General features: G+C 34.7%; 1 protein-coding gene across 1 annotated transcript; it reads right to left on the bottom strand.

The window, feature by feature from the left end:
* Nucleotides 1–117: 117 nt before the first annotated feature.
* Nucleotides 118–9,843, bottom strand: LOC100177237 (A disintegrin and metalloproteinase with thrombospondin motifs adt-1; the record flags this gene model as incomplete). The annotated part of the gene is given in 20 exon segments (XM_009861713.3): nucleotides 118–502; nucleotides 746–929; nucleotides 1,143–1,279; nucleotides 1,605–1,788; nucleotides 2,239–2,378; nucleotides 3,354–3,515; nucleotides 3,751–3,940; nucleotides 4,233–4,375; nucleotides 4,641–4,784; nucleotides 5,106–5,297; nucleotides 5,508–5,666; nucleotides 5,872–6,037; nucleotides 6,245–6,347; nucleotides 6,735–6,817; nucleotides 7,056–7,135; nucleotides 7,672–7,827; nucleotides 8,243–8,353; nucleotides 8,717–8,842; nucleotides 8,969–9,036; nucleotides 9,730–9,843. Coding segments are annotated over 20 exon segments (2,933 nt in total), but the record flags the coding sequence as incomplete, so codon positions are not given.
* Nucleotides 9,844–10,081: the final 238 nt, after the last annotated feature.

Below are 10,081 nucleotides of genomic sequence, written 5' to 3'. Positions count from 1 at the left end.
AAAGTGGTATAAAAAAAGAAATACACCAATACTTTTTTAAACAATCTTCTCATTGTAAATATTTTAAAATATTTTAAGACACACACCACACTATAATAATGCCGCAATCTAATATACCTGCTTCTAGTTTGAGTTCCCCCTCCACAGGTCACTGTACAAGCTGTCCAAGCAACCCAGTTCCCCCATGTACAAGCAGCAACATTACAAGCAGCAGTTTGTTGTGTGGAACCAACGCAGTTTGGTTGCCCAGCTGTTCCCCCAATGCATTCTCGTGTTTGTTGAATTGCTCCAGGGCCACAGGCAGCTGAACATGTTCCACTGTTCACCCACACACCCCACTCTCCTATACAGGCATCAGTGTTGCAAGCTTGTGAGCCAGACAAAGCTGTTCCAAAAGCATCAGGATCACAGTTGCCTGGACTAGAGCATGTGCGAGTACGTGTTTGTTGCCCTCCACCGCAACTTGCACTGCAAGTGCTCCATCCACTCCAAGCGCTAAACACTGTAAAACAAAACAAAAGGTTTCCGAAACGGGCTCTTATAACAACTTAATAAGCAACTTTTGCTGAAGATGTGTTCATTCGGAATGTGCTGTTTGTTAAATTCTCCTTAAAGATTTGTCTATTACAGCGTTCAATTGCTTGAGCCTAATTCGTCTTTTCAAAAACATATTTAGACCTTTCCTAAACCCATTTGGTAGGTCAATAAAATGTATAAAACAGGTTTATCACAAAGCTAAGTATACCTGGACAGGCACCCAAGTTGCATGGTTCACTTTTACTTGCTGCACCAGCGCCACAAGATGCACCGGTTGCGCCAAATGTGTTGCATTGTCTCTCTGCAGTTTTTGTACCACTTCCACATGTAAAAGAGCATTGACCCCATGATCCCCAGCTGGACCATTGTGGGCAGTTCCTTACATTGCAAGCCTGTTATAAGGTTTATATGAATTAATACGAAGTATTATTCTTAAAGTAAAAAAGGTTTTTCAGCTGATTCTGCTGTGGTTTTTGAGGTCTCTTCTATAAAAACAATTGTAAGATATTTTTTCTGAATACTTTCTGGTATTTAGTATTTCCTTGCCAACCCGTCTGTTTAAAAATATTTTTGTTTTTAAAACGAAAGACATAGAATATACTTACCATTGAATTTGTTGCAGCAGAAGCAGGACTGCAACCGTTATCACCTATTTGCCCGTTATTACATGTCCTTGTTCTAGTTTTAGTTCCATCACCACAAGTTTCACTACAGCCAGACCAACTTCCATATCCAGACCAGCCTAGAAATATAAAAAAAGAAAAATAACAGAATTGTATATCATAACAATAACTAGAACAACATTTAACGACAAGGTTAATAACATTTTAAAAGACCAGGCCTACAAATAGCCATGAATAGTTCAGTAATTTTTGGTGTTTGTTGTAGTGGTAGACTATATAGTATATTTTGAAAAATGCATTATTACATAATGAGTTTACATTCAATTAAACTTAATGAGAAAAATATCAATTAAACTTAATTAGTGAATTATCCCATAATTTTGGTAAATTATTAACCCCTAATTTAGTAAATTAGTAGCCTAACCCATAATTAATAAAGCTTACTTGGGCAAGTCTGAGGATTACAACTCTGAGATCTTGTAGCTCGTCCATCACAAGTGACTCCAGTTTGACCGTAGTTGTTACAAGTTCGAGTTGACTCTTGAGTTCCACCTCCACATGTGACTGAACAAACTCCATAATCAGACCAAGCTGTCCAGGTTGGGCAACGGATTCCGGTTGTGCATGCCTGGTAGAAGCAAAGTCTAAAATTACTTACATAAAAGATCAAATAATTTACACATAATTTAATAAATGTAACCAAAATATGGCATTTACAAATATTTATTAAAACTTTTTTTTATACTTTTTAGTAGCCTAATAGCTTTAGTATTGTCGAAAATTGCAACTTAAAGTTTTAGTAACACCACGTAACATTATTGGATAAGCAATGCTTCTCAAGTCTCAGTATTGATTCGCAAATTGATTAGGATAGGTTGTTTTTTACAGTTTAACTTTTATGTTTATGTTCAATTGTCTATTTATGCTAATTTATAATTACAAAAATTCTGTAAAATAGTTTCAGAATATGGGTTTCCAAAGTTTTTCTATTCATTTATACTGAATGTGTGGGTCTTCAAAAGCTTAAAGTATATTTCTCTAAGTTAATAACTCCATACAACATCTACCATCACATTACCTCACTAGCTGTTTGGCCACCAGATTCACATCCTGCGTCTCCTATATTCCCACCAACACAACTTCTTGAGCGGGTTCGTACTCCAGACGCACAAGTTACTGAACAGCCAGACCATGAACCATATGCTGACCAAGTGGGATCTGTGAAAAAATTACCAAAAAAATGATAAGTATACAAACCTACAGAACATACATTAACATGATATTTAGTGATATGCAAACTTATGCATAACATAATATACAAAGTTACGATAACATGATATTTAATGCATAGAAATATATCCAAGTACAAATTGTTGGTTTTGATTTTCAAAAAAGAGTCAAGATTGACACTATATATGGACATGAACTGCATGTCAAGCACTGTTGTGTTTTTGACCAAAATAAGTAACAAACACTTCAGTCATTATAAGTTTTAAATGACAAACCAAACCAGTACCATGCTGAATCATGTATTACTCATAAGTGGGGAAAACCACTATAAGTTTAGCCAGTTTCCAATTACTTGTCAGTTAATAATAATCCAGATTCTAAGATTTTAAATATAACATGTTAAATGCAATAAAGTTATGTTTTTGCCTGTTATGGGTTGTATTACAGAATGTGATTTTTGCTTAAAATAGAAATTTTATTACATTAATGCTGCTTTGTTTATTGTTGGTTTGGGATTGTGGTCAATACATTAGATAAGGACTTTCCAGAGTTCTACTAATGCGCTGTTTTGTATAAAAGAAGAACCAAAAATTATTATCGCCTACTGTAATAAATTTAATGCCTAAAAGTTAGACACATATTTGTTTGCAGTTGCATAAGGAGTAAATGGCTTATAACTAATCATTAATTAGAAACATGGTTATTTACCCATCTTTTAGCAGCTTATCTGGTATTAAAACATAGTGCATTTCTAATGTTTTGTCTACCATCAGGTAAGACTTCATCAGGGAAATACACTACGTTTTTCATACCACATGAGCTGCTAAAAGATTCTTTACAATGTTTGTAAATTTTGCAAATGCCTGTTAGCAGAAGTAACAGAATATTGCTAGTTACATGTGTTACATATAACAATGTTGAAAAACATGTTTATACATTGTTAAATACTTTTATATTACTTACTTGATGGGCAACTTTGTGTGTTACAAGCTTCAGTTTGAGAAACTCCAGCAGTCGGGCAGCCAGCAGAACCTATGGCTCCATTGAGACAAGTTCGAACTCGTGTTCTTTCACCTACCCCACATTGCCGTGTACAATCAGACCAAGCACCGTATGCTGCCCACGCTGTTGGTGGAAATACATGATAAATAAAATGCACTTGTTAATAAGGTCACACAGCAAACCACATATTTTTGCACCATATTAAAACCATAGTAATAATTGTACATTAAAGTTGTATAAAAACATAATGCATAAGGTATGTGAATTAAAGTGTTTATGTCATATGTTTCTCTGTGAACATAAATCATTAAGAAGAAAAACAAATTCTATTTAAAAATAAATACTAATGTTATATTACTTGGTGGTGGACATGTCTGTGAATTACAACTCTGAGATCTTGTAGCTCGACCATCACAAGTGACTCCAGTTTGACCGTAGTTGTTACAAGTTCGAGTTGACTCTTGAGTTCCACCTCCACATGTGACTGAACAAACTCCATAGTCAGACCAAGCTGACCAGGTTGGGCAACGGACTCCAGTTGTGCATGCCTAAAAGAAATCAAAATAATAAATGTAAATTATCTATCCTCATGTGATGGCAAAATGATAGTCACAATAGCAATTTAAACTATTATTTGATTGTTAAAGGTATTAAAGAAAAAAAGATCCGCACAATCTGCAAAGTTGAAAATATACAAAGCTGTCTGTTAACATTTTTGACTAAAACACATTTTTTTAAAGAAAATTGTTGAATAATTTTTATAAAGCTGCAGTCTTAACATACTGTATTTTTTCTGTAATATAAAGCGTTTTTAGATTAATCTTGCTGAAGTTTATGTACCTCTGTTGCAGTTTCACCACCAGTAGGACACCCAGGGTCACCAATGTTTCCGTTCCTACAGATTCGACTTCTGGACCTTGACCCGTCACCGCAGGTCACTGAGCATGAACCCCATTCTCCGTATTCAGCCCAAGTTGGTTGTGCTGGGGGATAAGTTTAGTTAAAAAATAGCCTAGGTATTATAAAAATGAAGCAGTGGAAAATTAAAAATAACCTGGACATTATAAAGATCAGGCATTGTAAAATGGTGTTACATAAAGCCATTGTCATGCAACTTCTTCTGCTCAATCATCAATATGTTATATAAGGTATTTATAAAATGGATGTTGGAATAATAGGCTAATTCTTCAAGAATGATCTCACCCATATAAATTAGAGTTTATGAAATGTAACTAGTAATACACTTACTACAGACGGTAGAACATTGTCGAAATTCTTCTTGCAACCCATCGCATCCAGGATCACCTGGTGAACCATTTGCGCAAAATCTGATCCGAGATGACGACCCTGAGCATGACGCGCACGGTGTCCATGAACCCCATGTGGTCCACGCTAAAAATTTTTTTTTTTAATTATAATAATTAGTAATAATAACTTTTGTTTGCACAATTACGGTAGAGAGGTTAAAAAATATTTAAAATGAAAAGACAGAATATACAGAGGTTAAAAAATATTTAAAATGAAAAGACAACAAAACCATTTACTGCGCAAGCCGTAAGTTAGAAATTTCCAGTTCAGTATCCCAGAGAATGTCACCAGGTAATTCTTAGAGCTCATTATCAATAACAAAAGCAGTATTAAAAATCAAGGCAATGAGATAAACTGTTATATAATATTTTGGGGTAAATAAAAAAGACACAAAATAGGTCTTACATGGTTTGACACATTGCCCCGGATTAATAGCAATATTGGTGTAAGATGAAATCCACTGCTCAAAGAATGAAACTTTTGTGTAAACTCCAAAGAAGCCAGGTCTTGCACATCCTCTTCCGAAAGATGTTGTACCAGCCAAGTACCAGTCACAGTTTTTGCATCGTTGGCACACAAGCGGGCCACCAGAATCCCCTAAAAAGGAGTTAAACAATATTGTATTAGGTAGCAGTAATTTTGTTTAAAATTAATGTCAATAATGAATTATTCAAACATTAACCCGTGTTAAAACTCAAAAATCTGACTTTGCTCTGCCATGTTAAATAAAATAAGTGACATTCATTTGTTTATGTATTTACCAGTGCATGCTGTGCAGAAGCAGAATATTAGTTTAAACCCCATTACCTTGACATGTATCCTTTTGACCAGTGATATATCCAGCACACAACATCGTTGTTCTGTTGACTCGATTTGTAAGATTGGAATAAATTCGCTCACAGTGCGCTAAGTCAGCGATTGGTAAATCAACTTCTTGAAGTGATTTAGCCGCCACTCCTCCAAAAGCTGAAAATTTTGTTTAATTTAAAATGAATACCACTTTATTTACTCAGAGAATTCCAAATCCATTTTATGCAAAAATAACCTGCATATCAAAATAAGGATTGCTCTACTTAAATGGGACCCATTTTACCTACCGTTCAAAATACCGTTCAAAAAAACATAAATAACCTATTACCAAAGTTTTTTCATAGCATTTAAATGTATTGACCTATTGTTCCATATCCAGTTGCCCAGCATTTCTCCCCTTCGGGTGGTTCCTCTCCATTTGGAAGACAGACAGGTTTCACAAAAGCTGCATCAATCAGAGCATCGCGATCCAGTTGTAGCAATGCAAGGTCGTTATTTGGGAAATTGTAGTCTGGATGAATTATAAGCTGAAAAAAAAGTTTATTTTTAAGTTGGGTACTATTAAATAAAGTAATAGGATCAATTAAAAACATTTATAATTTAATCCTGTGAAATAAATGCTAATAGTTCGATCTAAACATTTTTAAACACTACAAAAAAATATTTACTATTGTTTAGTTCAGTGGTTAAGATATTGGTTGTGAAAAAATATGAAAAATTATTTCAAAACTTACTCTTGTAACAGAAAAAGATTGTTCATGTATGTTTCCTGAATCAATTGTATCAACAACACCCAATATGACGTTAATGGTGCTGGGGTTGTTGTTTCTTATAGATCTGAAGATAAAAGAAAAGCGGTAAATGAAATTTTCAAACTAGCATGTGTTATATACATTTATTAAATTTAACATAACTAAATTTTGTGTTTGTTCTTTTTAAACAATTTATTGGGACCCGTACAATACAGAACTCATTCGTGTTTTCTATAACGAATACATGTATGACCTTTAAGAGGTATACATGACGCCTAATTATGTCGCGAAACAAGCAAAGCGAGCTATTGAACGAACAGCCCCGGCTATGGATCTAAACAGCTAACGGTCCTCGCGTTAACGTAAATAACAATGTTTCGTATAAACTGTTTTTTGTTGACAGTAACCTGAACGCCTACCGAAGATACTTTAATTTCTAATGCACAGCATAACAGTAAAACTTTCAACTTACGCAAAGCAATGGGCTGCTGTCAACACCCAACCGGACGATAAAAGAGTTCCTCCGCAAAGGTTTCTTCCAATTACAATATACGCCTGAAAATAATAAAAAAGGGTAAATTGTGGAGGCTAACAAATAACTCAACACTGCTTTATCTTTGCAAACGAAGCATGCAGGCGTGCATGTTTAACACGTTAAGTATCCTGTGAATGGCACGTTTTGTATTGGTGGGTACATACAATGGGGTATACACAGGTAATGCCTATGTTCCACCCCGTAGGACAGTGGTTAGCAATTTTCTTTACACTTTACAGAGTAAAGGAACAAACTAACCATCCAGGGCCACCTGGCAATACGACCACGTTTTCCACCAACTATTCGACCACCGTTGGTTGAACTTTTTCCACAAGTGCCTGGAACATGAAAAATCTATTCACAAGAGGCACAAAAAGACGCGGTAAATACATATTGTCTCAAATATTTTCTATATAATTGTCTGTATGGGACAGCGACTCGGGGCAAGATGAACAGTGGCAGGGTACCACTGGACTATAACTTATAAGACTTACGGTGCTACAGTTTTCGTCATTGCCAGCTGTCTTTAGTAAATATACAGCCGTAGCTATAAATAAATATACCTGACTGTACCCTATGTGCCATTTAATACTATACATTGAGTAAATGAATAAATGCTATATCTATTTAACCTGGCATTTGGCGGGACAAGGACAGTCTTTATAACACAGGCTTACGCTTACGAATTACCACGTATCCAACTTTGTGGGTGATTACAAAATGGATTTTTTTTACTGATATATAAATACTGATGCTCTGTTTCACACACCCTGTGCCAGCTTACGAGTCACTACGAATGAATGTAACGGGTGACATGTTAGTCAAAGCTCGCTGTAATATTTTAACCACATCTAAATCTAGTTAGCGTTCTTACCACCGGACATCTTGCAGCATTCATTCCTCTCGTAGTAAGCATGTCTGTTCGGTGTAGATCCACATGCGGTACAAACGTAATGACCCAGAGTGTTGTTGCAATTCGGCAAATTTGGATCCGAACACAAAGTGCTATTCTCAGCACATTCATCAATATCTATAGAAAAATAGCTTTAGAAAAGTGAACATATGTGTACATAAACCAAACTTCCATTGTTCCTTTGAATACCGAATTTATACGACTAGACTCTATATAGTAGGGTGGGAAATGATGGGACACGTTTCTATTCTATTTTCACGTATTCTCCCATCCTACTATACTATAAAAAAATGTTGAAAACTTACTATACTATAAAAAAATGTGTTTTTTTTAAATCAAAGCCGTTTAAACCAGTCTTGATTTATATATAACCCTCGCGAATTTAAAACAGCGTTTTGATTGCTAAAAACACGACCGGGAAATATGGAATATCATGTGCTAACGATATTCCATTCTATACCCCATATTGGGCCTATTATTCAGGTTTGTGAATTGTACAATATGAGACCTATTTCAATTAACATTGTCTTACCTACACATGTTCTACCATTTGCTTCCAGGCGAAAACCTTCAAAACAGGCGCAAACCGGTTCCGATCCGGTTCTTTCTATGCAGCGGTGGTTGCATCCTTTCGCTATACAAGCTGCATATAAATGCCAAGAGATAAATATTTATGCAAAAACTATGTCAGTTATGGTGTTGATTTTGTTAAAGATAAAGGCCTCAAAGCGGTTGATGCAGTTTGTATAATGTTTAAAATTGTTAGAAAACAACCTTCATTTGTTGCTTAAACGTAATAATCCTAATAATTTCAAGTTTTAATAATTTAGCAATTAGTTTAAATTAAGCATGTTTCTAATATAAGTCTCATAGCTAATATATTATGCATGTATAATGGTCTAATCATATATATTCTCAGTAAGTCATGATTTTCAGTGATCGTGTATAAATACACTATGAAAATAATCAGAGGAACATCAGCGTAAGAAAATAAGCCTATTTTCACCTGGGCTATTTGATGCGCAGAGGTTGCAAGTTTTCTTGCAGTAACTTCCCATGAGTGCCGGTGACGTTGTACAAGATGCTGCGTTTGCTTGGCACCAAGAAAAGCAATCCACGCAACCCAAGCTGGCTGTAAGTAAAATAAGGATACCATTTAAAACTTGCCTTTAAAGTAAGAAAAACAAAATTGGCATAGCTATAAGTTGCATATATATCTACTCGGAAATTTTATTTTTTAATGGTTAGTTTTACTCACTGGAACAAACGCTACTCTGGCCATGGGACACATTAGGAATTAGTGCAGCACAGAATATCAGCAGCAGCCTAAAAATAAAATGATGTTTTGTATTTTTAGCAATGACATATAATTTAAAAGACAATATGAACGTGATAATAATGTGTGGCAAGATAACTACATTTAAGATACGTGATATTGCGTAGTTATTTATACTCTTGAAGGACGGATGTTTAATATATGCATCTGATGAAATGAGAGTATTTTCTTTTCCTATATGTTTCCATGCTTGTAGTCAAAAAGCCGGAGGACAAAACGTGGTCTAAATAGGCAAACAAATTAATTTGCCAGTTTAATTATTTGGTTCGTCGAACGGCGACTTGGAGGTGACCGCATCAGTAACTAATTCAATGTATTTAACAACGGTCTATGGAAGTCGTGCGAATACAGTTTTATAATTATTTTATTGTTCTTTGTTTACTACTAAATAGAATGAGAAAATGTAAGGAAAAGATGTCCCATTTTACCCCACCCTACTATATAATAAATAGTTTTGTAAGTTAGTATTTTCCCCTTATATATTATATAACATAAGTTAAGCAACTTTACTGTTTAATTATTTAAAACACAATCAGGATATTTGGATATCATGTGCTAAACATGTCCCGTCTTTCCCCACCCTTCCATATGTAAAGAGGTAAATGCGGCCAAAGCATGAAAACAACCGTTGGTAAAATTTGAACAAGAAAGTAATTAAAGTATAGAGAAAATTCGATACTTACCAACTGCTGTGCAAAACCATTTTTTTTATTTTGATTTAAATCTCACAAGACTAACTTTGATTATATTCACCTGTGAAAGTTGAACCTAAATCAAAACAAAACATTCATATCAAAAGAATTTCAAATTTAATGAAAATACTTCTAATTAGACGGGTCGGCAGTTTTGTTTTGATTTCGATATAGGTAAAATTAAAACACTGAAAACTGTGAACAAAACAAGCTAAACAAGCGTGCACAAATCAGGCACCGATAACCTTTACATTCTCCATGCCCTTTTACCGATATACAAATACCATTATAAGCTGCGAGGATTATAAATGCATCATTCTAACATAAAAATACATTTTCTTAT

Source organism: Ciona intestinalis, chromosome 10 (assembly GCF_000224145.3).
Source record: "Ciona intestinalis chromosome 10, KH, whole genome shotgun sequence".
In the NCBI taxonomy this organism is placed as follows: Eukaryota; Metazoa; Chordata; class Ascidiacea; order Phlebobranchia; family Cionidae; genus Ciona; species Ciona intestinalis.
This window is presented reverse-complemented; position numbering and strand designations above follow the sequence as displayed.